This window comes from Rhipicephalus sanguineus, chromosome 11, assembly GCF_013339695.2.
Source record: "Rhipicephalus sanguineus isolate Rsan-2018 chromosome 11, BIME_Rsan_1.4, whole genome shotgun sequence".
Classification (NCBI taxonomy): Eukaryota; Metazoa; Arthropoda; class Arachnida; order Ixodida; family Ixodidae; genus Rhipicephalus; species Rhipicephalus sanguineus.
In genome coordinates, this window is record NC_051186.1 from 52,036,083 (window position 1) to 52,063,711 (window position 27,629).

A 27,629-nucleotide genomic window follows, 5' to 3' on the forward strand; every position below is an offset into this window, starting at 1 on the left:
AGTCCTTAAAAAAATGCCCTGTCAGAGTCAAATAAAAAAAACAAGGCAGAACTGCCTCAATCAAAAGTTGCGATAGTTGCACATTGTTCTTATTCACATCTATATGCACCAATGCCCACCCTTTCTTGAATATGTACCACAATATAGTATCATTAAAAATAAATCATTAGCACTAGTATTATTTACCTAGTACATCAGTCCTTACTACATGCATTAGCAAGGAGATAAAAGAAAAGTCAGTATTAGTGACATCAATTGTTACCCACACAAGCCTATCACTCTACATATTTGGTCACATAATGGCACAAAGACCCCAAAATAAGATTAGAAATTGTCAAGCACCACAGGTGCTAGTGTGTCTTTCCATTCACAACAGATGAACTGGTGCATTTTGAAAAAAAAAAAAAAGAAAAAAAGAAACATAAATATACGCAACAATTCTATACAATTAGATAGGGTGGAAGGAATTACCTATGTCCCTAGAGTGATAAATTATCACCGAATACTTTGTGCATGGAGCAACATTCATGATTCTTCCAAGATTAACCTTTGAATTGATGGAAGGCAGCCAAAAATAGCTGCACTAGTTTACATTCTCCCATGCACACCACAGAAACATGGCGGCAATACCCATGAAGCTTAAGAAGAAATCTGCAGCGAGACTAGTTACAGCTGCTCAAAAGCAAGCGAAACCATCAAAAGCCTTTACACATCTCAGAGTCCGCACCAGCAAAGTTTGTCTGCAACCCATCGGATCAAACACACATATATGGTCCAAACTGTCCACAAATCACACTTTTGATCAAAGACACCGTTTCAAATGATAGAGAGTCCATCGCTGAGTTGCGGCTGCACATCTACACTTCCACACTGACATACACAAAAGTGCTTCCAGAGGAATCGCATCTGTTCAGTCAGTCATGGCCAGTGAGAAGGATGTTCTGAAAGTCCCGTCGTTTCACTAGAAAAAGCACCGCTCCACCTTCTTCTACTACACATTCACACAGAAAAAGTCTGTGAGCATTCAGGTTCTAGCAAAGGGCATCGGTGTTCTTGAAGAACTGCCGGATGAGGTCGTTGACCCGTTCGGCTCGCTCCCTGTGCACCCAATGTCCCGCATCGGCCAGGTACTCGACGCGCCCAAAAGCCTGCAGGATGCTGAGTTGGGCAAGCTTAAGCGTTAGATAGCGGTCCCGCTGGCCCCACACGATGAGCGTGGGTGTGTTGAGGTAGCGGAAGCGCAGATCGCGGAGGCGCTCATCTTTCCGCCACAGAGCACGATAGTGGTTTATTGCCGCCGTCAGGGCCCCTGAACAAGGGAAGTGAAATTGCTGAGCTCATTGAAGTGGTGGATCTCTATACACGATTGCAGAAATTATGCCAACTGCTGGCTAAAATCCCATCCCACTCGTGCTTTTTTTGCTTTGAAAGCTTACGAACTCTTCCATGTGATTGCTATTGTGCTCCCAAAAATTCTACATGAAACAGACATGCTTCTTCATTTGGTAAAGTATAATGTTTTACAAAAGGAGAGAACACCATCTTGACCAGACTAAAACCCCGCTTTTGTAGGAAAAGATATACTAACTCAGAACGTCAAAACATGACTGCTATGAATCTAGCTTTGGTGGCAGTTGTGCAAGGGTTTGAGTTTTTATTCTTAATATTTTCACATCTCTTTCTCTAAGCTTAGTTCCTGAAAACCACTAGAGAGCCACACACATCAAGTATTCTTGAAGCTGAACAGCAGGAGAACTAAAGCCACAGTTTTAGATGTAGCCCGATGTTTGGAGACTTGTTCAGCCCCTTTCCCAGGGGTTGACTGCATCGGTCGTGAAAGTGGCATCGTTCTGTCTCCACTGACTTCGATACCTCTTTTCCGTCGCATTAGGAAGGATGTGTGCGTATACAATAGGCAATGTTCCCAACGAGTGGTTAATGCTGCTCTGGGAGTGTTCTGAATGTAACAAAGCCAAGCTAGACTCGGAACACCCCAGCTCATGCGCCCAAACTCCACTTCCCATGGCTGCCAGTCACACGGCTTCCAGTCAGCTCGTGTACAGGATCTTGTGCCCAAATCACCGATGAGGTCTACTACATGGTAAAAGAGCAAACTTCCCACAATGCCTCGCCACCTGCCACACCTGCTGTTAGACTTAACCAGTGACAAGGATAACGATGCAGGCTTGTCGGTTTGTCATACCTTTAGGGGTTGAGCACAAAAGAACACAAGGACAAAAGAGGGAATGCACCATTGTGCGTGTGTGTACATTCCTTTTTCTCTGTCCTTGCAATATTTCGCGCCCAACCCCTAAAAGTATGACTTCACCAGTGCCACATTGTAAGGGTTGTTGACCAATGTTTCGGTTTAGTGCCAAGTGCAGAGCGCAGCGATTTGAGATACAATAACGATGATGATGCCATCATAGGCAGGAAAACTAAGGCTATCTAGCAGTGGTTTGCACAAATTCCCCAGCAATTGGGTAAACTCCAGTGCAGTGAAATTTTTCTATTCCTTATCTTTTTCACTTCAAAGTGCTGGTCAAATCCTTACAGAAGGGTGAGCCTTACATGAGTAAATATGGTAGCTGAACTCAAGGGTTTGGGTCCGATTGATTTATTTGGAGGTAATTTCTGAACATACATAAAATGTAATTCCAGAATTACATTTTAAAGACTGTGAAAGCATTAAAGACAGATGGAAGTGTGCCATCAGCAGCCATAACATGTACCAACGATAAGCAGGGCAATATCATTCACAGCTATGCTACAACATAAGAGCAATAAGTCTGTGTTCAAGGTCTACGCTTAGTTTCCCAAATAAGGGCTGTACAGTGCAAGCATGAGAACTAAGGAGCCCAATTGTTTTGTTGGTCACAATCGTACAAAACCAACAAGCAATGAAGCAAACAAAAAACTGGCATACATTAAATCAAGTTGATAATTAGTAACATTAAAAAAAGGGTAATTAAAGTGGCCAATAGATTCTTGAATGATTATAACATCAATAAGGTGGTTACCACCACTGTATGGTGTGCTCAGACTGAGAAGACCTTACTGAAAAGCTTTTCATCAAGGTTGTATCAACAAAGAAACGAGCCCCTAATATTCCCTTCTTTCATTCAGACTGAGAAAGAAAAACTTTAGCATGACTGGATGTGCAGTACCTGGTTGTGAGAGGGAATGCTTCACAACTTCCTTGACATCTGCCTGTGACGGCCCAAGAGCTTTGTCAAAGAGCTCAAAGTCGTTTGCCTTGAGCACCGCTTCGGGAAGTTTGGGGCTCTGGAAGGTCACCATGTACCTGCAAGAACAGGGGTGTTTCCTTGGAGGATCACCGTCTCTCTCCCAAACACAAACACAGTTCGCGAACTGTCTAACCAGTAATTGAACAGGTCATCCCGTATTTGCCCTGTAGTCTGAAGCGATGCCTTCAACTTATAAAGAGACAGTAAAGAGGAACATTACAAGTTTTACTCAATTGAATGAGTGCCAGTGGGGTAGCCAGGGGGGGCACACCGAGCCCGTGCGCCCCGAATTTTTTTTTTGCCACGGCATACACAGTACAAACTGACACTCGACCACATCTGCCTGCACTGCCCTCACTACAGATTATGGAGGTGCCCCCCCCCCCCGAAAAAAATTTCTGCCTACGCCCCAGACCAGTGCAAGAGCCAGCCATGGCGGTGCGTAGTTCGAGTTATCTGTGGAGAATCCAAATTTGCAAACAAATTAATAAGCTCCTTGTTATGTACATGAAGTTCTGTGGAGCTTGGCCAGACCATGCCACGTAGTTAAAAAAAATCGAGTTAAGAAGGTGCAAATTGAGCAGCTTTTACTGTATCTTTTTTTCTAGTGTGATGCCCTGTTTCTTGCTGCGCATGTTCTCGTTTCAGAATTCCTTTGCTTAGTTGACATATGTGTACTTGTTCTCAATCTCAGCCATCCACTGGCTAGCTACGTGAGTTTCTGTGTCCGTGCTTCTTGCGCTGCGTTTAATGATGTTATCGTACCAACTCGCCCAGCAAGACACCCTTCTATGCGATTTAGTCCCTTACATTCACCAGGCTGCAAATCGCCTAAGGAACACTGTGCAACGGTGGAAACTTTGAAGCAGTACACTCTGCACCAAACATATTGAGCAGTCCTGGCCACAAAGCCAGGCCAGAGTGCACGAGAAAAACAAGCTGTGAGAAGGAACACAGGGTAAAGATATGTTGGCTGCAACAGAGGTGTTATTTTCTGAATCCCAATGACATGCGGAGCAAGCTATGTAGGCCAAACTGGCAGATGCCTTAACGATAGGCTTCGTGGATGAAAGAACTATGTAACCAAGAACCAATGTGATGAATTCCTTGCATTTCACTGCGATAAGTGCACCTGCTGGCCACACTTTAGCAAAACAGTTTGATCTGTTAAGAAAGCGAATGAAATGGCTAGGGTAAGCATCGAAAGAAAGGCAATTTTTTTTCCCGAGGGGCTCGTTTATATTATTACGTGAAGGCGCACAGGGAAGCAGTGCGTATTTACAATATATTTACACAACGCTTAAGCGTTAGACAAGATGGCGGAGAGCGTGCCGCACACAGCCACATCACGTCGTCTTCCTTGGTGCCTTCCTTGCTTCGGCAGTGTGAAATATTCTTGTAACATGACCCCCGGGTGGTGAAGCACCGTCTCGGTGCTTTCTATGGTGTCGCTGAGCGGTAGAGTTTAAGGCGGGACACATGAACAATGTCTGTAGGCAGCGAAACGGAGGCAGATGTAGACTCGAGAGGGCCTATCTCGTAGGTGACATCGGTCACCTGGCGCAATACACGATATGGGCCCGAGTATCGGGAAAGCAGTTTTTCGGAAAGTCCAACACGCCGAGTCGGGGTCCACAACAGCACAAGTGAACCCGGGGTAAAAGAAACGTCGCGATGATGGGCGTCGTAACGCTGCCTCTGGTGGTCTTGCGAAGCTAAAATGCGCTGACGAGCGACTTCTCGTGCTTCGCGAGCTCTGGTGATAGCATCACGGGCGTATTCAGTCGGCACATCGACGGCTGTCGGAAAGATGGTGTCAAAAGGTAAAGTTGGGTCGCGGCCAAACAAAAGATAGAAAGGTGAAAAACCAGCGGTATCGTGGCGTGAGGAATTATATGCAAATGTAACAAAGGGCAATGCAACGTCCCAGTCATGATGGTCGGAGGAGACATACATAGAGAGCATATCAGTTAAAGTCCGGTTGAAACGTTCAGTCAGTCCATTAGTTTGTGGGTGGTAGGCCGTCGTAAATTTATGTTTCGTCTCGCAAGAGCGAAGCAGGTCATCAATAACTCTGGAGAGAAAATAGCGTCCACGATCTGTGAGGAGTTGGCGTGGGGCACCATGATGGAGGATGACGTCGTGCAGGAGGAAATCGGCGATATCCGTGGCACAGCTGGTTGGTAGAGCTCGTGTAATGGCGTACCGGGTTGTGTAATCCGTCGCGGCAGCTATCCACTTGTTTCCGGAAATAGATGCAGGAAAAGAACCTAGGAGGTCCAGGCCAACTCGGAAGAACGGGTCAAAGGGAACATCAAGTGGCTGGAGGAGTCCGGCGGGACTCATAGGAGGTTTCTTCCGGCGTTGGCACTGGTCGCACGCGGCGACGTAGCGGCGGACAGAACGATGAAGGCAGGGCCAGTAAAATCGACGTTGTACACGGTCGTACGTCCGAGAAACACCAAGGTGACCGGCAGTGGGGGCGTCATGTAGCTGGCCGATAACGCTCGCACGTAGATGAGAAGGTACGACAAGGAGCAGTTCGCGTCCATTGGTGTGGACGTTGTGACGGTACAATGTGCCGTCCTTAAGCACAAACAGTCGGGTAGACGGATCGGGTGTCGGAGAATTAAGCTTCTCAATTATGTCACATAAGACGGGATCTCGGCGCTGTTCCTCGCGGATGTTGCTTAAAGCGGAGATGGAGAGTACACATGGTGGCGCTTCATCCAAATCCTCAGGAGGGTCCACTGGATTGCGGGACAAGCAGTCAGCGTCATGGTGTAAGCGGCCAGATTTGTAACACACGGAGTAGTTATATTCTTGGAGTCGGAGCGCCCAGCGACCAAGACGCCCAGTGGGATCCTTCAGAGACGAGAGCCAACACAGTGCGTGGTGATCGGTTGTGACGGTGAAATGTCGACCATGTAAGTAGGGCCGAAATTTGCCTACCGCCCAAACGAGTGCAAGACACTCCCTTTCGGTGATTGAGTAGTTCTGTTCGGCTGCGGAGAGGAGACGGCTGGCATAGGCAATAACACGGGTGCACCCGGTTTGATGCTGGACCAATACAGCACCGATTCCGTGGCCGCTGGCGTCGGTGCGGACTTCTGTTGGGGCGGAAACGTCGAAATGAGCCAGAATAGGTGGTGTGGTTAGCAACGTGATGAGTGTAGAAAACGCCGTAGCCTGCGCAGTGCCCCAGGAGAACGGGACATCTTTCTTCAGCAAGTCGGTGAGAGGGCGTGCGACGTCCGCAAAATTGTTCACAAAACGTCGAAAGTACGAGCAGAGACCGAGAAAGCTGCGGACATCCTTCGTGCAGGTCGGGACGGGGAAGTTCTGCACGGCTCGAACTTTATCAGGATCAGGGCGTACGCCAGAGGAGTCGACAAGATGGCCCAACATGGTTAGTTGTTGTCGTCCGAAGTGGCACTTGGATGAGTTCAGTTGGAGACCGGCATTGCGAAAAACAGAAAGGATGCAGGAAAGACGTTCGAGGTGCGTTTCAAAGGTCGGGGAAAAGACTATAACGTCGTCAAGGTAGCACAGGCAAATTGACCACTTGAACCCGCGCAAGAGAGTGTCCATCATCCGCTCGAAGGTGGCCGGAGCGTTGCATAACCCGAAAGGCATGACCTTAAACTGGTAAAGGCCGTCTGGTGTCACAAAAGCGGTCTTTTCGCGGTCCATGTCGTCGACAGCAATTTGCCAGTATCCTGACCGAAGGTCGATGGAGGAAAAGTACTTGGCGCCGTGGAGGCAATCCAGGGCGTCGTCAATGCGCGGTAGCGGGTAGACATCTTTTTTAGTGATCTTGTTCAGATGTCGGTAGTCTACGCAGAATCGCCAACTGTTGTCCTTCTTCTTGACAAGAACTACAGGGGAAGCCCATGGGCTAGAGGATGGCTCAATTATGTCTTTGGCGAGCATCTTGTCGACTTCCTTTTGAATTATGTGGCGCTCAGTTGGAGATACGCGGTATGGCCTTCGATGGACCGGTGAGGCATCGCCGGTGTTAATGCGGTGCTTCACAGCACAGGTTTGCCCTAGTGGACGGTCACAAAAGTCAAATACATCCCAGTATGATTGAAGGAGGCAAAAGAGCGCGTCAGCTTGGTGCGGCAAAAGGTCTGGCGCGATCATTTTTTCCACATCAGGAGACGGACTTGCTAGAGAAGACCGGACAGGCTTGTAGTTGGAGGGAGCAACATCATAGGGGGACAAAGCTGAGATAACGCATTCGTCAGAGGGCGTCAGCAAGGCGAGGGCAATTCCGCGTGGGAGCACTTGTGGACACAGAGCAAAATTGAGCACAGGAATGCAAGCACGGTTTTCACGTAAGTGAATAACAGTGTGCGGAAACGTAACACTGTGTGTCAAGAGAATGGACGTGATGGGCGCGAGCACATAGTCGCCATCAGGTACAGGTGGCGAGGGCGCTACGGCGATGCAGGTCACTGTTTGCGGTGACAAACGGACATGTTCAGCAGAGCACAAGCGACCTTGGGCGACAGTGGGCGGATCAGTCGGACACGGCAGGTCAAGTTGCACAGTACCAGCTGAACAGTCAATAAGGGCGGAATGGGCAGACAGAAAATCAAGACCGAGGATAACATCATTGGTGCAGTGGGTGAGAACGGTGAAGAGAACGGAAGTTTGGTGGCCGGCAATAGTAACGCGCGCTGTGCAGACGCCAATGACGGTAGCTGCACCGCCGTCAGCAACACGAACACTGCGTGAAGGGGCTGGAGTGAGGACTTTCTTTAAACGGTCACGAATATTAGAGCTCATAACAGAAATATGGGCGCCAGTGTCAACCAAAGCTGTAACAGGTATACCGTCCACTTCAACATCGATCAGGTTCTGATTGGTAGGGAGCGTCAACAGAGGAATTTGAGGGCAGGTCGTACCAGCAGCGTCACCTCCAGGAGCTGCACCCGTTAGTTTCCCGAAGGAAAGCGTCGGGTGTAGGACGGGGACGAGGAACGACGTGGCGGAGGGGACTGGGAAACTCTACGTCGTGGGGAAGGCGAGCGGCTGTACTGGGCGGTGGTCGTAGTGGTCGGGACGTAATTTGCTGAGTCGTCGCGGCGTGGCGGTACTTGGTTAGAAGCACGGGCTGATGAGTGGAAGTTGTTGAAGCTTGTCCGCGATGGAGAGGTCCAAGTGCTTCGGCAATGATGCGAAATGTGTCCCACTCGTTCACATCGAAAGCAAATGGGCCTGTCGTCAGGCGTCCTCCACGCATTTGGGTCACGGTTACTCGGAGCAGGGCGGCGGTAGTAGGCGGAGGGGGGGCTCAAGGTAGGCGGAGTGACCACGTCGGGACGGTGCACAGAGCAGATCGTCTGAAGGCCCGCGTTTGCCAGTTCTTGGCGCACAACCGTCTGTATGAGAGATATGGTCGGCTGAGGATCACTGGGTGCCAGGGCTCTCAAGGGTGCGGGCGATATAGCTTCAATTTCGCGTCGAACGATTCTGGTAATGTCACCGGACAGGGGGGTGGGTTGGGTCTCTATACGAAGGTCCTCACACGTTGATGTCGCAGCAGTGTTAGGAAGACGGGCGAAGTGGTGGGCAATGCGACGGCTTTTAGCCTCTTCGAAGCGTCGGCACTCAGTGATGACATCTTGGACGGTCGAACAGCCTCTGAACACAAGGAGGTTAAATGCATCGTCCGCGATGCCCTTGAGCACGTGCGCTACCTTGTCAGCTTCTGCCATGGTGGCATCAACCTTACGGCAAAGGGTCAAGACATCCTGAATATACGCCAGGTACGACTCCGTGGACGTCTGGACACGCATACCAAGTTCTCTCTTGGCGGCTCGCCTGCAGCCGGCAGATTGGCCAAACACCTCGCGTAACTTGGTCTTACATACGCTCCAGCTTGTGAGCTCTTCCACGTTGTTGTTGAACCATGCCTTGGCCGTTCCTTTCAAGTAAAATATAAGGTTTGCCAGCATCAAAGTTGGGTCCCACCTGTGATTTTCGCTCACGAGCTCGTAGAGTTGAAGCCACTCATCTACGTCCTCGCCGTCAGTGCCCGAAAAGTTGCCAGGATCACGGGGTGGAGCGGCCACAATGACCACAGGCGAGGTGGGCGCCGTTGGTACGGTGGGCGCGGCTGTTGACGCAGGATCCCTGCCGGTAGACATGTTTGAAGTGGCGACTTGGCGGCCGCTGCGGAGCTCCGTTGTGCGTTGCTACCCCGCACCTCCACCAAAATATTACGTGAAGGCGCACAGGGAAGCAGTGCGTATTTACAATATATTTACACAACGCTTAAGCGTTAGACAAGATGGCGGAGAGCGTGCCGCACACAGCCACATCACGTCGTCTTCCTTGGTGCCTTCCTTGCTTCGGCAGTGTGAAATATTCTTGTAACAATATGTTAGACACAATCAAATGCATTTAAAGGGGCCCTGCGACGCAAATTAAGTGCGTAGTTTGCATCGCTTCTTCTTGAACTGTGAAATGCACCGATATCGTTGAGTGAGTGGCAATGCCAAAAACAAAGCTGCTATAATTTTATTTCAATGGAGAAACCACATTGTTTTTGGACTACAGCGACGCACAACGGCTACTTTTGTAATTGGAAGTGACGCTTCATCACGTGGGAGTGACGACATTGACTGTGCGTTTTGATTGGTTTGATCTGAAAAGTTGCACGTAATATTCATATGGTCACAAATAGGCCACATTATTGTGTGCTAAAAATTATAAAAGCACTCTTTATAGTTCCTCAGATACAAAAGGATTTCTGTTTTTAAATGTGAAAATTTGAAAACAATTGCGAGACGACGCTAGGAGCACTGCACTACGGCCACCACGGGGCGAGTCAGAGATTTCATGCTAGAACATTGCTGTAACTGACCACGACTTGAGCATCTGTGCGAAACTGTTCTCCAGCTGGTAGCGGAAGGCCAGTGGGTGAGGGCCGTTGATGACCACCAAGCGGTCGACCATGTCCTCGTGCTTAGTGGCCAGCACCCAGGCCACCATGCCACCCAGGTCGTGGCCCACAAGAATTGCCTTGCTCCGGCCTGCACCACACGACAACACGGCAAAAGTGAGCCACTAAGCAGCCCTTCCAGAACTGCGAGGTCCTCTGACAATGGCAGCCTGCCAACATTGTACAAGTAATGATGGCTGTACAGTGCTTTCTGTGTGTGAACACACAGCACTTTTTGCAGGAGCAATTGGCACCTCAAAATATTTTACGCTACACATTGTACGCATACGTATAACACACACGCACTTGGAAACGTCAAGACCACCCCCCCTTGAAGTACAGTGTGGCTATGCTGCTTCGCACCAGCTGATTTCATCTTGTGCCAGCAAATGTCCTACTCTCATCACAATACCCAATTCTTTGCCATACTTGAATGCAGCTGCCTGCTCTTGGCATTTTGTAGTATCCTGAACTTCAATAATGGCCCTACGTAGCAGAGCCCACAATGTTTTACACTTCTCAAGGAATTGGACTTCTCTGGCTAAACCACCCGTCTTCATGTGCACATCATGCCAGTGAGTCACGAGCACACGGATAATCTGCGTATTAGCCTCTACGCCTCATTCGTGCTTCTGATAAAAACAAGGAACACTTCATAGATGCAATGTAATGATAAAACGTTGACAACACTGTCAACATACCATGAGGTGAAGATTGTCTTTTGATAATAGATAACAGCTACTCTTTGTGAAAACAATTTAGAATATTTATTTCCTATTCGATCCAATCTCAAAAAATTCCATATGTACACATTTAGTGCACATAAAAGGCATAAATAAAGTAGTTAATGATGACAAGGATTATTCGTATATCACACTGATTTCTCACGACAGTATAACACCTGGCGTTTCACCTTGAACTAATAAGCCAACGTGCCATCTGTGTTGCAGCGGTTGTGGAGGTGCTCACCCAATGACAAAATGAGTTTCTGGACATCGTCCACCATGCGTGACATGAGGTAGTCGTCCACTTGCTGGGGTCTGCTGGACAGGCCACAGCCTCGCATGTCCACAGCGACCACCCTGCAATGCACATCAGAAGACAACACAACTGCATCTGCATTCACTTAACAGCAGGCAGACATATGAACTGCTGTATGGACTCGCTACCACTACACTATAACCTCATTATAACAGTCACATCTGATACAAAAATAACTTCGTTATATCCGAAAATGCATTATAAACATGCATTTATACAGTCGAACCCACTTATAACGATCCCACATATAACGATCTATCGGTTATAACGACCATATTTGGGTGCACTTACGATTTTCCTATGATTTTCCATTGAAGCTGCGTCCAGATATAGCGAACATTTTTCAAAGCCTCCTACTGTTACAACGAACATTTGAGACGCGGTCGCGGTAAAAATATGGCGCATACGAAGCGAAAAAAAGTTAAAGCATGCCTTCTAAAGCGTGAGAGGGGCGCGCGCTCGCGCGTGCCCCGCTCCCGTTTACTCGCAACTAAGATACCCAGATCGGCGAGCACCGCACGCAGATTTCGGACGCTGCGAGCGAGGTCGCTCACTTTCCAAGCGTTTCTTCAGTGGTAGAATAGCAGTGAGGAAAAAAAATAGTAGGCAGCATGAAGCCTTGCGGTCAGCTTTCACACGGTGACCTTTCCTGACGCCGTTCTCTGTCGATGAACCAAACAATGCCTTGGAACGCAAGAAGGCATAAATGCAAGAAGTGATAACCGCGATAACTTTCCATTGCAAAAAGGTTCACTGCGTCCCTAAACTTGTCGACGCCACAATGTGCCGCAGAAAGTCGTCCGTCTTTTCGGTAACGGCAGAGACCGGTCGATTGGTGATTACGACTTCCGCGCGATTGCGGCGATGCCTTCGCGGATAAGCATCAGAAAAGAGCGAAGGCGATGTGGCGGCCGTCGATAAACGTGCCGTTATGCCTTATAGCCGACAACCTTATCACAGTCATCTGTAGATATCTGCTCGGCTGCGCGTGTGGCGTACACCGTACACTGCGGATTGACGGCGGTACGAGCGTGCCATGCTTAGCCATGCTGCCGTTCGCAAGTTTGCCGCCACCGCGTCGTGCGAGACCGCTTTAAAGTGCGCGTCGCTTTGTAGAAACGAAAGTAGCTCGCCGTTGTTAAGCGGCGCGGGCACCGAGAAACGTCGATGCACTGACAGCGAGCGTATACTGCGTGTTTGACTAAGTGACAACTGAAGTGCGCCGCGCATCTTCGTGCAGGGCCGCGAGAGCATCGCGGAGACGTAGTGCGCGCTGCTTGGAAAATGCTTGTTTTCGCCGCGTTGACCGAAGAGGCTACACACTAAACAAGAATAACCAGAAACGGGAGTAAACTGCTTGTCCTCTAGCGCACAACCTTTTCTGGGTTTTTTTTTACACGTACCAGTCGCGGTAAAAATTTACTCTCACAATAACCGAGTTTTTGAACGTAGCAACGGTAGTAATTTTTTACCCCCGCTGAGGTTTTCAGCGAGCATAGTAAGAGTAATTTTTTACTGCCTTTACAATGTTTTCCCGGTGATTTCTGAGAGTTATTTCTCGGTCGACAGTTTCTTGTGGCTGATGTAGTAGTATTTAGTTACTCCCCTAACTCAGTTTTCGCGGCTATTTCTGATGGTTAAAAAAAAAAAAGGTTGCACCACGATTGCACCATGATCCATCGAAATTCGAATTTAATCAACGTAGAAAACACAGTATCCATGACATATATAGAGATAAACACATACACAAACACATATACATACACACACACACGCACACACACACAACCAATGCAGAATAAAACACCACTTCAACCGACTGCTCCGCTGTACAAACGTACTCCGGCCAGCCGGTATATATAGGCACCGAATCTTGACCCGCCATGTAGTGCAGGTAGGAGACTTATGTTTTGCTTGCTTGAACAATAAAAATTCACAGCGCACGCGTAAACTTTTAAGTTTGGTGGCAAGTCGCCATGAGACACACCGACCTTTTTAGTATAAACCCGCCTTATCTCACCTTTTTGATTATCCAATTATTCGCTGGCACTCCGTGTTGGCCGCACTCCCGTTAGCAGTGCTGACGCACAAACCCGCAAAATATACCTAAGCACACACAAACCACGGCCACTCAACAATTTTTTCATTGCGCAGCGCTACGCAAACACAGTAGCAGCACATATCCAGGAACGCCGGCGAAGTAGAGCGGCGCCGTGCCTGTACCAGGTTCTAACGACGGCCTCGCTAGGCCTTTTCGAGGAGCACGGCTATGCGATAAACGACAGCTGGCGATCTCCTCTGCAATTTTCGTCGTCGTTATTTTAGAGACAAATTAAAAATAGGTGTCCGCTATTCGAGGAGTCTTACGGAGCGATGCACTTACAACGAACGAGACCGCTCGCAGGCCCGGTTTTCACCGTGCTCGTACTCGCAGTGCACCGTCGGCCGCACGTTGGTTCCGTCTGCCTCGATCGGGGCTCGCCTTCGCGCTAGATGTTTCACAGCGGCGGCCGCATGGAGTGAAATACACAGTTTGGACTATACACAGTTGTACACAGGACTGTACACAATCTATGCGACGCTTGTTTCACCGGCTCCGGCGAGGCACTCAGACCGGCCGCTGGCCGGCTCGGTGCCGACGACGTAGTGAAGCCTTTTTCTTATAGTTGTAGCCGGTCACTCTCCAGGAAGCAACCACGGACGATCACACCAGCTTGACTTTGTTGCCGCTGGGAGTGTTCTTCGTAGCTCTTCGCGATTCGGCACGGAAGCGAGGTATCCACGGCGTCCAGGCTCGGAGCCTTGCGCTCGTAAGCGCACGGCCGCTCGATGATAGAAGAAGCACCTCAGATCCAGCCCGCTGTGCGCAGCCGCTTGCCATCACCGCCACCAGACATATACAGCGCAAGCTTCTTACACTCGTCCCACAGGCGCTGAGCCGTGCCCCCATCTGGGAGGCAGAAAGCGTCTTTTCCGAAGAACCACTCAACAACAACAACTCGCCTGTCTCCAGGGCCGATATCTGCAGTACGGCTTTCCAGCAGGCTTTTTTCTTCGAGCAAGTCCGTTCGTTCACAGGCTGCTTTTCTCGCTCGTTGTGCTTCTGCAGCTGAAGTGCCTGAGGCGCGACAATGCCCAGCTTTGAAAAAAAAAAAAAACTTGAAGGGGCACTCATCGTCGGACAAAAGCCGCCGAAGCGGGGCGAGCGGGAGGACCTCGAGGTCACATGGTAATAAACTCTCAAACGGGGGTTAAAAATCACGTGACAGAATACTCCCCAGGTAGTAAAATTGGATTATGACATCCTTTTACTACGTTCCTCAGAGGTGGTGGTAAAACTATGTCATGTGCCACTTTTACTCCAACGTGAGGTAGTAATTTTAGAAGCGAGGGAGTTTTCAGAGGTAATGAGCCGCGAAAACCCCAATCTCGGCTAACTTTTGCTTACAGTGTAGTCGCCGCATCCGTGCACGATCCGGAGTGAAGCAAGCACGAAGAACGTACAAACGCGCGCATACGGCATACAGCAAGCGGCCCGGCCACGGAGAAAGAAGTATTTGAGGAGGAGAATCTCTCGGCCGCGGCAGCGCGCGAGGGCGGCGCGATAGCGTCACGGCGGAATGCGGTTACGCCGAAGCACGACAGATGACGCTTTCGGCCTGTTGCCATTAAAGTAGTTGCCATCTTTTACATGCTCTTCTATGGACGCGACGCATAAAAATCGTGATAGCGCCTCGTACATTGTAAAATTTCTAAGATTTCTGTCTGTAACTTCAATCGGTAGATATAACAGATATTTTAGCTGCAGTTCCTAATCGATACTGCCAGAATTATAGGCCGTACAGCGCTTAGAACGAACTGCTAGTAGTGGCCCCTCAGCAGACGACGTCTGTCGCCGCATGCACGCGCTCCTCGCTCCTCGCTCGCATGTTGCGCGCGCGCATGCGTAGGTGGCCTTGAGAAGTTAAGTTCCCTTCGCTTTTGCTGGTTTCTTTCTCTTTAGCGTTCTCAGTGGCTTCCGCACGTTGCGCCGGCGGCGCCGACTCCTCGATGTTTGCGCGCGTTTTTACGCCGCGATAAAGGAGAGTGCTTTGCAGATTCCGACCAGTGCTTCTTCAGGATGGGGCGGAAATGTGTCGTGCCGAACTGCATCAGTGGGTACGCGTCCTGCAAGGAGAAGGTAATTACCTTCGAAGTTCCTAGTGACCCAGTGAGGTTGGAAGCGTGGGCTCGCGCCATCCCAAGAAAAGACCGACAGCTGACACCTTGTGACTACGTTTGCGAGAAGCACTTCTCGGACAGCGACATAGACAGGCGGCGCTATTATGGCGAACTTGGTGGCGAAGTTCTTGACAAACCGAAACGTCCAGTGTTGCTACGAGACGCCGTGCCTTCAATCTTTCCACGCGCTGTTCCGGGTACTTGTCTGCTGTTCTCAAAAAAAGACAATGTGAAATTTCAACCACCTGGGGCTTCGTGACGTGCACCTAAATGTAAGCACACGGGCCTTTAGCATTTCGCCTCCATCTAAATGCCGCCGCCGCAACAACCTAAATCTGAATGATGGCATATAGGGTAAGTCCCATCATTCGTTGAAATAAATATACCTAACTCATTGAGTTCACGTTATCAAAAATTATAGGTTTCACGTTGTACAAAAAATATCACGGTGGTAATTTTCCTGCATTTGACGCCATTTTTCTCGTTAATTTACCGAAAAAACTTGGAGTGCGCTTGAGCTTCGCCTTTAAGAGTAGAACGTGATAGCGTAATCGGGCCCCGTGCGCATCGCCTTCTCAGTTGCTAGCCTCACCGACACGGACGCCGACACCGGTATTTCTGCGAAACGGGCTCTTTAACTCTGTCGCGTTAAAATATGGAGCCGGCGAGGACGCACAAAAACACATCCATTCGGGCGTGAAGCGCGAACGGCGAATCGGCGACGAATGGCCTTGAACCGACGAGCTTCGTTGGAGAGCCAGGAGAGCGCGGTGAGAGGGACGCGCGCATTTTTCCTTCTCCGCTAGCAGACTCTCACGACAGAGGGCGCATGAGCGCTGTGCCCGATTTCGTGACTTTATTAGGGCGCCCGAGCGAGCGCAGTTTCGCCTCCTCAAGAATTCTTGCTCCGTGGGCCCGGCAGTGACTCCGCAACCCGCGTAGGCGACGCGCTGCACGCAACTAGCCAGGGACGATCGGCTCCACGTCGCGGTACCGCGCTTCGGTGAAACGGTGTCAGCTCATTGCAAAGGCGGTTAATTCACTCGTGAGCACGCAGCGGGCGTCGCTTCACGACGCGATAAGGCTTAGCTTGTCACCGAAGGGGTTGTTAGCACTTTAATAAAAGTGCACAAAGGAAAAAAAATGGCTTGGCCGCTAAGCACACGTTTTTAAGGGCGAGTCCATATACAACGAACTACTGATATAACGACCACTTTTCGCGACACTTTCGAGTTCGTTATAAACGGGTTCGACTGTATAACAATGTATCTATGACAGGACAATTTTTTAGTTACGTCGTTATAACCGATAATTCGTTATATCGAGGTTTGAGTGAACAAATTACCGAATTAGCTGGCAGGAAATCACAACTGTGTGACACGCTTCTTTTCAATGTACAATCATTGCATCAGCTCACAAATGTTGAATCCCTTCTTGGTCTTCCTAACCCCTCTGCCCTCTGATCAGACAGTTGTCTTTTCAAGGTGCTCTATTAGAGCTTCTTCTATTTACAAAATCACTTCTGTTACCCTTGACCCATTAATTAACGCAGTCTTGTCAAGTGCATCATCGTAAAACACTTCCATGGATCTATACTATGGTTTTCTATCATTCATTCATACACTTCGCGATTGAATCTAGGAAACCACTTGCTCGATCACATTGCCTATGATCATATGACATTGACACGACTGTGAGTAGACTCGATTGTAAGTCAACCCCTCTATATTGCGCATATAAAAAAAGAAAAAGACAACACACAAGTGCGTCTTCTGCCTGCACAGCCCTTCGCCAGAAAAGAAAATTTAGAAACACGGTTCTGTCGGTTACAAGTGTGTCCTCATTTTCACTGTCATGGTTTCAGGTGAAACAATTATATGCAGGTTTGGAAGATGTGTTCACAGTGCTTCAGTTGGAAGCAAACTTATTTTACAAGACACACAGGCTTGGCTTCAAGTAACTTCAAATAACTACTAGCCAGTTGGAAATTTGCACGTTGTAATTTTTGCTCACTGTGTTTTGCTATCTTTTCGTTTGTATTTTTACTCACTCACCTCTGTAATGCCCTTGGCCTTGAGGGTAAATGAATATAATAAATAAAATGAAAAAAAAAAACAAAAAACAAATAATGCCCTTCTTTCTCACATTAGTTGCCCATTTAAAGACTCTGTTAACACCAAGAATCCTTCTAATATATATGCTCTAAGTTGCAGTGGCGCACACAGAGACTTTCCTGATGGACAACGCAGAAGCAACAGCTCAGAAAGAACAGTCTTTTTTCTACACGGTAAGTAGTAGTAAGGCATACGGACTAAGTATGCCCTGGTACATTAAAAAAACACACAAGAAACAGAAATAGTGAAAAGAGAAGCACATTTCACCAAAATCGCGACACACATGGTGGTGCACTTACAACGCATGAACCCACTTCAATCAGAAACATAAGAACACATCCCGTGGATTATGTCGTAAAGGAAATACAACAGAAAAAAAGCCCCAGGTGGGCAGAAATTACAAAATTCAATTCTGGAGATGTGCCAAACTAATTATTTAATTAACGTGAATGCTTGTTGCAAGGAAGTCCATGTAAATTTTGACCACCTGCTCTTTGCAACGTCCACATTCCTGTGTTTCACCCCCTAGAACAGGAATCAAACCCACAACCTCAAGCTTGCCAGTACAACACCATAGCCCTTAGGGTGCTGCGGTGGGTTCAGCTGAGAAATATAGGAACCAAAAATCCAGGAAACTATAACATCGCAGGAATAGGCAGGATATATATATATATATATATATCTAAAAAAAGATTGCTTGGTCCATTCCAACAGGATGAGTGGGAACCTTCTCATAAAGCAGCCTTGAACTCTTTGTGGGCAAGCTTGTGCCCAGCAAAAAAGAAAAAAAAAGGCTGCACTTAGAACACAATGAGAGCAGTGAGCAAGTTATTAATCACTGATATCTGATGTATGAGTCAAATGTGAGCAATCTGATTAGATAAGATTATTTCACTGTATAGAATCTGCAACAATGCTGTGGTAATTTCGGAGGTATGCAGGCAGTCTCGCACCAAGTGTGACATCAATTAGATGGTAAAAAAGGTAACCGGATAACAACAGATAAAGTGTGTCTTGATATCACCAGCTCAGTGTTTAGCACTCATAGAGGCCTGATCTTATACAAAAGTGGTACCAAAGCCTGCAGGAACACCCTTTGCTGGGGTCATATTCTGAGATGATCACTTTTGGAGATATTGCCATGGCATCACTTTCAGTGCGTGATGGATGGCTGGTTCAGGAAAGGCGGGGCAATTAATCACTTCGGTCGTTAAGCACGCGAGATTCTATGTCACGTAAAGCGACACTGTCGCCCGAAAGTGATTGTCCCAAAATATGGCTTCAGGATTGGCTGGTGGTATTGATGAATCTGCACGATGGCCACCAGGGTAAGTTCAGATTGAATGTGCGTGTGCAAAGAGAAGTGCATAACTTAATCAGACATTGGTTACCCTTCGTACAAGCCTACCAAAAAATTGCGAGCAAGTGCGCCACCCCACCCCCTCAACAAGTCTCAATTATCGGCAATGTGGAGTGGGGGGGGGGGGGAGGCGGGAAGGGGGGGTCCCGGAACCGCACGAAAATTCAAGATGGTGGCAGCAATGTTTTTCCACCAGAAAAAAAAAAGAAAAAAATGGAGTACTAGAGACTTCCTCAGAAGACTTCTCGCTCTCTTTCGTGGCATGGCATATTAAAATGATGGCTCACGAGCACACGAAACACAATGGCAATGCAGTCAGACCATGGGAAGCATGGCATGGAAGCCACTCTGATGATGAGCAAGTGCAACAGCCCCACGCAACAAGCACAGATCTCGTAAGCCTTACTTTCACTGACTACGTCGTCATAGGTACCATCTTCGAATACAGATCTCGAAGGTCATGCTTTTGCTCGCGAGACCCTGAAAATCGTCACAGGTGTCCATGTTTGGGGCGTGATCATTACGTGGGGAAAAAAAAATCAAATTTTGACAACACATTTCGGGCACAGGGCACTTGGAGATTGGGCTGCTAAACAGGACTGCATGGGATTCAAGCAAGCCAGTGTCGCATAGATGCCGTTGAGCATGAGTGGTGTGCGGGGAGGGGAGGGGGGAATTCCTGCAACGGCATGGAAATTTGAAATAATCAGTGAAATTGGAGCGGGCACTTGCTCGGAATTTTATGGTATTCTCTACCACCAGCGAAAGTAGGCATAAGGTTGGCACCATCGAGATTACTTGTTCAGCAACTTTTCATCACTTCAAACCTCCATCTTCACCTGAACGTCCAGTCTCCCTTGTTTGAACCTTAAAGAGGGGTGTTGCAGGACCTCTTTAATTAAGGAAGCAGTAAGGCAAAATGAGCTGAAAAGAATTGAAACGAGGTGATACCTCGTTCCAAATGAGAAAAAATCTCCATCTTTCTACAGGCTGCCCCCCCCCTTTTTTTTTCACCAAGCAGCAAGTATCGTATCTGTGCACAAAAAGCTCCATGGCACAGAATTCCATTTCAACAGCACACTTGCAGAGGCCAAGGCTAGACCCAGGTCTTCATCTTGAAAAGGGCAGTTCTAAAGCTCGACTTCTTTCTTTTTTCTTTGCGGTTCATGGTCCAACAACGTAACATGGCCGCAGCGGTCCGCTGTCGAGCACCACACACTGCCCAAATATCGCTGAAAGACGACTTGGGTAAATAAACGTTCGATGACTTTTTCTTGCACAGTTGTTTCTCTTTTGTGGTCCTCAAAGCTGACCAAATATTTTTGGACTAGAACGGCTGAAATGTGGGTAAATGTTTCGGACCACAAAGGGTTAATGTCCTTAAAGTGTGAATGCCCAACGCCCCCACCCACCACCAATCATGGATTCACTGTCAGTGTTGCAATTATAATAAGCCATAAATATGTACTGAGATATGAAATTGACAGTATATTCCCTACATCTCTTTTCAGCAAATTCTTCCTTGGCTTAGTTTGCTCTCTTAAAACACCCTGCTCACATATTCGATTAAGACAGTTCACTGCTGACACACGACTACAGAGTATAAAATCATCGGCAGAATACAATGCCACTCCACTGCATCTCTCTGTAAGAAGGCGGAGTGAATACAGAACGACATAAAATGGAGTGCCATGGCACACACTGCAAATTATCAAAAGATAAACATAATCACTATGCGAGAACAAATGGGCGCAAGGGCAGTTATTCTATCCACCATCATCACTTGTGCTTGAGAGGTGTTGGCACAAAAAACAATGCCCCTCACCAGTGGTCCTTCTGGAAGTGTCGTATCTGCTTCTCCCAGGTGTACCAGGTGTCTGGGAAACCGTGCAGGAATACCATCAGCGGGCTGTCATGGCTGCCAGCTGACACATAGTGCAACGTCACATCCTGCACCACAGAGAAGGATGAGGTGCACACATTTTAAGGAAGGTTACAGTCAATACAGTTGATGCTCGTTAATTCGGGTTTCACGGGACCAAAAAAAATGTCCGAATTAACCGAAATCCAAATTATCAAAAGTATCAAGAAAACAATAAACATATGTCTATTACATCAATACACTTTCATTTTCTTGATGAATACGTAAATTCAGTACTTATTTTGCATAAGAGCAGTATAGAAGCCGCAACTTTAGTCATCCTGCGATTTCTTTCACAACGCAATCAAGGTGCAAAATCTGCATGTCTTAATTAGCCCAAAACATGCTCTGCACCCCTCCCTAATTACTACCGCCACCACCACCACCATGCGCGCATGGCGATACTTTTTTTGACGGTAAATGAAGAAAATTTGGGCAGCCACTGAAGCCTTGGTCGCCAACGGCGCGATTGTGGATGGCGACTACGCTTTTTGGAATACCCGCGGCCAACGATTGTCACACGCAGTGGTAAATGCAAATAAGCATGAAGCGTTCTGGCTTTCCAGTTATTGCTGTGCAGTTCGCAATGATGATCATGGCGGAGCCAATGTGCCACCTGGTTTCGGCTGCCTGCGAACGTTGTTTTCGTTTCTTTTACGCTGCACATTTGCGGCGCTTGACGCGCTACCAGGATTGTGCGAATTAACCAGGTTGTGGCCAATTATGATCGCATTAACGAGAATTTGATTGCATTAAACAATGTACAGTGGCGCTCAATATGAGTTCCAACACGGTGGCCATGGTTAAAGAGACACTAAGCCCATGCTGTACAACCGGCAAACGTGAAATTGTTCTTAGAAGTACCAGTAACCGAAACAGTGCTTACGTCGCTGATTGTTTTCCATGTCGGCGCCTCCGTGCAGCTTTAGTGCCACTTTGACCACGGGCAGCACGTTGCAACTCATGTTGGGCACGACTGTACATGCTGGTTGGGACTGAAGAATTTGTCCGAATTATCCGCTTTTCCAAATTAACGAGGGTCAAATTGACGACCTTTAACTGTATACAAGTAAAACATTAAACTGAGCAGTTTCACAGGCCAAAGCAATGCTCTGATTATGAGGCAAGAGGATTAATTTTGAACACCTGGTTTTGTTTTTACATGCTTTCTAGTTACACACACAAGCATTTTGGCCTTTTACCCCCATCAAATTGCAGCCGCAGTGGCTGGGAAATCAACCTGCAACTTCATGCAGCAATCTCACAGCAGTTTTCATATTTTAGGAAGCACATTTTCAGTCCCTTATTGAGTGTCGATATAGAGTGGCACTGAGAGGTGATAAATAACCACCATCGACCCTATGTCTACTGTAAGGTGAAGACCTCTCCAAATAATCTACAATTTGCCCTGTCCTGAACTAGCCAATTCTATTTCATGCTTGCAAACTTGCAAATTTCATTAAGTCGTCTAAGCCTCTGCCATTGGCAGCTACATTTCCCGCACCTTAATATCCATTCCGTTGCTCTAAATGTCCAATGGTTAACTGAACTGCCCAGGTCCATTGCACTTAATGTCGACTACAATATTGGCTAGGGTATCAAGTGGAATATTGGATAAGATGCAAACATCAATCATTGAAAAGAATTCCCTCTTATTTCAGATTTTAGTACATGGCTGGACTGTACACCTGCCTTAACATGATACATGCATCTATACGTAAAAAGGCTATAGACCTTATGCAAAATTGCTGCCATCTGTCGGAGCTTTGACGAAGTTACCGATTCGGCGCCATGTTGGAGGCTTGTGTACGAATCGTACTGCTGTCGCTGCTATAACGTCTTGCTTGCATCGGCTTTGATAGTAGGAAATCGGTGCATAAAAACGTCAGACGAGTGTGTAAGGGCCTGTACACGTTACCGGCATTTCCTAGTTATTACGTTCACAGTTATTTCGTGCAAAGAACTGCCTCACAACGAGAGGAAGGTAGAAGTTTGTCACCGAGTCACATGTATAGGCATGCCGTCGTTGAGAATGAAGCTTTGCGCTAGGTTATAAATTTTGTCTGTCCGTGTTCAGTGTAGCGAATAAAGCGCTGTTAACTATCTTAGTATCACGCGTGTAGTGTAGGATTGTTGGGAAGAGGCTTTAGCGCGCGACACGGCTAGGCACAGCGATGACGTTGATACGTACGCTCCGTGTGTACATATGCGGAGCGCGCTGAGCCTTCAACATGGCGGAAATGCGCACGGCGGCCGCTGGATGGCAGCAGATTTTGCATAAGGTCTATAACTTCGGTAGATGCCTCAGTGCTAATGTTAATTATTGATTACCTATTTTTATTATTCTGCCATTGTAAAATAGCAATCGAGCTCTGATATTAAACTCGATTGTTTTTTTAATAACACAGAATGTTGGATGATTTGGGTGCTGTTGCGTTGTTCAGGTGGTTTTTGTTGCAGGTCTTAGCATATGCTGACAACTGATCTGTAACTGCGACGACATATGCGCGCAGATGTAGCCCCTTTTGCAAGCAAGTTCACTGACATATTCTCGACAGCGTATGAGAAATGTTTTCTTTATAAAACGTGCACATGGAGCAAAAAAGAAAGCATGCAAGGTGTGGATAATGAAAAAACCTCCTAAAGCCAAAAACAAAGGAAAAGCTGCCTCATCCCTGCATTAACACATGAAATTTACTTGCCAAAAAAAGGCAAAATACCACTCTTCACGAAGATAAGCACAACTATCTGAACAATTTATTTAATATGGATATCATTAAAAGGTGAGAACTCGGGTGTGGCCGGCTAAGAAACGTTCCTTAAGTGTTCTGGTTAAAGGGACACTAAAGGCAAATATTAAGTCAACGTTGATTGTTGAAATAGCGGTCCAGAAACCTCGTAGTGCTACTTTTGTGCCAAAGAAGTGCTTATTTTGAAATAAAATCACGTTTAGTGATCCACATCGTGTCAGCGCACTTCAGATCACCCGCCTGAAAGCGGTCTTTCTCACGTCACTGTTACCATGCCCAACGTTGCCCGCCTTTACTGCGCGGCGGTGTGCACCATTCGGGCATCCGGCAACATCACATGCACGCGGCATTTGTCGAACTTTATATTTATGTCAGAGCGACTTTCACGAGTGCGCAAAACACACGCGGCTGTACGCGATACTGAAACTACCGCTCAGACGCGACCACGTGAAAGCAGGGCACCGGGCAAAGCGTAGTTCGGCGAAAATGGAACCTTTGAACCACGCACGCCGTTCCCCATGGCAACGCCAAAGAGGTTCTTTTTTCCATGAATCAAACAGAAACCAAAAAGCAGCATGTTATTACGTCTCTTGATGCAGGGGAGGTTCTTCTTTTATTGAGCTAGTTTGATTATGAGTGATTAATTGTAGTCAGACTCTCTCACGTTATCGGGATCATTTCCAAAATGTCCTGCTCGTGGCGCTCATCGTGTGATACATTTAGCTTAATTTCTCGGTAAGTAGGGCACTGCTGTTGATAATATTGCCATTTTAGATGTTGTCGTACATTGAGCTTTCACTCCGACATAAATTGTTATTTGCCTTTAGTGTTCCTTTAAGAAAGAACGAAAGAAGTGGGCACGGAGAGGAGAGTCGTCTTCAAGATGTCAAGCGAGATGAAGTGGTTGGCGAACAATGGGAGGAAAAGAAAAGCAGCACACAATGTGGTTGGCCATGCGGATTGCCTTCCAGTTGTTTTTATACTTCAAAAGTTCCATTGTTTCCAGTGGCTGGAGGAAAACGCTTACATTTTTTGCAGAATGGAGTATATTCTTCTGTCGTATCGTTCATTATCTTTAAACAGGCCTCATATATGTCCTAAGAAAATGCTCTAATGTTTCGTAAATTTAAACAGCCAGCCTTAAAGTGAAACTAGTTGGCCAGGTCCTCTTCATTTTTTCAACTGTGCTGCACCAAGCTCCAGATGCACACACGGCTAATTATCGTATTTCTGAATACATACTTATACTGATTTAAATTTTCTCTTTTTTATGGGTTTTGAACGTGACTTACTACTTGACAAGTTTGGAAGTTGTATTCATATTGTACGACTGTCTATTTCTCTTTAATTTTTGCTATGCAGAGCGTAGCATGCAGTTCGCATTTTTTTCTTTTAAATGTTGAAGTGTTTCAATGCCAAACGAACATGAAAATGTTGTTTCTGCCCACTCTGAATCACATGAATGGAATTGCTACAGAGTAACAAATGTATAAGAAAAATTTTCTTGGCGATGCTTAGTTTTGAATCTAGGGCCCTACACTCAAAAGTCCTACCCACTGGGCTAAACCCCTTTCTTTTTCTTCATTTCCACATAATTGAAGTGACAGATGAAGTGACATCGATTAACCTGGATAAAGAAAAAATCAAGTGTCTGAATAGTTATCTCTCACGTAGGCACATGTGCCGGATTGATGGGTTCGCCTGTTACATGGGCATGCACAGATAAGTTTTCGTGCTTTCTTTCTTTTCTGCCGTTGTGCACCTTTTTAGTTGTTAGTCGGGGTTTGTGGTGTCTTGACTTCTCTCTTGTGTCTGTGTTTGCACGCCCTGTCTCTTTAACATAAAGTGACAGGTGTGGCGCATAGGTAAAAGGCGAGTCAACTTAGCACGCGCTGATCTGGCAGCACTAAAATAGTCTTAGTTTGACCATCTCACTGAATACAGGCAAACATTCGCATAGTTCTGTCTATACATGGTACATCTTCAGTAAAGTTTTATCGAGGTGGGGCCACATGTGCCTTCCACACTGACACCTGTGCTTGCAGAATCTGAACATATCTGACGTGAACCCGTCGTACCGGCAGCACAACACGAATGCCGAAGGAAAACACTTTCTATGAAGGCTTCGTTGAAGCATTTCACAGTGGTGGAGCAAAATCTCCCGCTAGGGCAAGATGTGAAGCCAACATGGAAGACTGTACGTAACGAAAAAATTTCGACTTTGTGAAAATTTCATGCGAAAGAGGCATATTCAGTGGTCACGGCAAGCGCTTTCCGTTGGGCTGTAACCACTGAAAACCACCGAGATGCTTACAAATGCCAGAGAAATGATAAAACACGCCTTGATGATGTCACCTGACGGCAACGTTCTGGGGAAGGTTGCCACCACAGAGTTTCCTACCATAAATGTCTACAATTTAACATCACTTAGGCGACCCCTAAAATGAGGTTACACACGGAGCTTTCTTAATGTTGATAGTGCTCACTCCTACCTGTGTTATGTATGTTAGGTTAGATGGCAATAGTAAAAAAAAATAATAATATGAAAGATTAAACACGATGCCATCATCAAAAGACCGGCCCACATCCTCTTTTTTGTTAGCCTTCCTTGCACGCGGACGCCTTGATTATACCGTTGCCCCTGAGTGGCCCTGTTCTAGCAGCGTACTCAAGTTTCCCGCGCGCACCTAGCACGTACTCGCCCTCCGGCCGTGACGGGCACGGGAAGCGAAATAAAAACAAACAAACAAGACGCGATGGCAGCGTCGATGCCGCGAACGAACGAATGAGCAGACAACGACTTGACAGGTCGTAGCGCGCTCCAGCTGCAGACGCATTACACGCCCACGTCGACTCCTCCAAGGCGGGCACACCGCATACACAAGGGCGCCACAGCGATAGAGAGAGAGCGAAATGAAAACGTCACAGCCCAGCAAAAATCCAGTTGGCGGTCGCAGTTTTCATTTCTGCTCAGTCTGCGTGTGCTTGAATTCGCCCGTGGACGTCCGTCAGTCACCCAGTTGGGGGAGGGCTGCTGGAGCACGCGATCGAAACAATAAAACAAAACTTTTTTGACAGGCGGGGAAAAGAAACCCCGCTGGCTCGGAACCGGCAGCGCATCAATAACTTAATCGGACATGCCTCGTCAGAGCGGTGACAGCTGCATAGCGGTCGAGTTACTGCATCGGCTCGCATCGGTGACTGCGGCATCACGGATGCGACAGATGCGATAAAAGCAATCAGCTGGGGTTACGGCGATAGGGGGGGCTACTTGATAACCGCGCCTGCGTGCAGCGTTCAAAACACCGCCTCGCTCAGAGATTAGAACCCTTCTAAGCCGAGAGAGCAGTTCTTGAGGAAGGGACTGCGTGCGAAGGGCGACACGTTCTCTCGAGACGTTACGCAATGGCTGTAATTGGACAAACGTCGGGGCCCCGTGTATTTGAAGGGCGCTAAGAGCGCCGGTTGCGATAACGATCGATTACACGCTCACATGCACGAACAGAGAGAAAAACAAAGCTCGAGTTAACCACTGACATGCGATTAACCGAGTACACTTCACGGTGAGAGCAAGTTTCAGATTTGACTGATGCTGATGTGAGCACACATGTCTTGCCCAAACACAGTCGGCTACGTACATAAACGCGCTCACTTCATTCCCGCACGAAGCGATCACGGCAACTGAAGCAGCAATGCGATCGAAAATGACATTACACACCTCCAACGTGACGAATTCGTGGGATCCCAAAGCCGGATCGCGTAGACAGGCCGGCTCTTCGGGACGTTGTTTGGGCGTCAGTACGGACTTCCCTTTAAATAGCAGCTGAACGCCGATCTTGAGACACATCCAGAGGCCCAAGCACGTCCCGATCGTCAGCAGCAACAGCTGGCTCAGGGCCCGACGTAAAGTCTTGAACGCCATCGCTGTGCGCCGAGTGGCGAGCTTTGAAAGGGGCCTCCTGCGCTGCGAGTTACGCTTCACCGCAATGCTCCATCATCGCCAATCTTCCCGAAGGCGC

General features: G+C 47.6%; 1 protein-coding gene across 1 annotated transcript; it reads right to left on the minus strand.

Moving 5' to 3' along the window:
- Positions 1 to 27,602, minus strand: LOC119374625 (AB hydrolase superfamily protein YfhM). The gene is made up of 6 exons (XM_037644789.2): positions 27,329 to 27,602; positions 20,765 to 20,889; positions 11,173 to 11,285; positions 10,126 to 10,294; positions 3,168 to 3,304; positions 1 to 1,309 (listed from the first exon to the last, which is right to left on the minus strand). Exons 1-6 carry the CDS (start codon positions 27,530 to 27,532, stop codon positions 1,032 to 1,034), a joined length of 1,026 nt encoding a protein of 341 aa, XP_037500717.1. The 5' UTR covers positions 27,533 to 27,602; the 3' UTR covers positions 1 to 1,031.
- Positions 27,603 to 27,629: the final 27 nt, after the last annotated feature.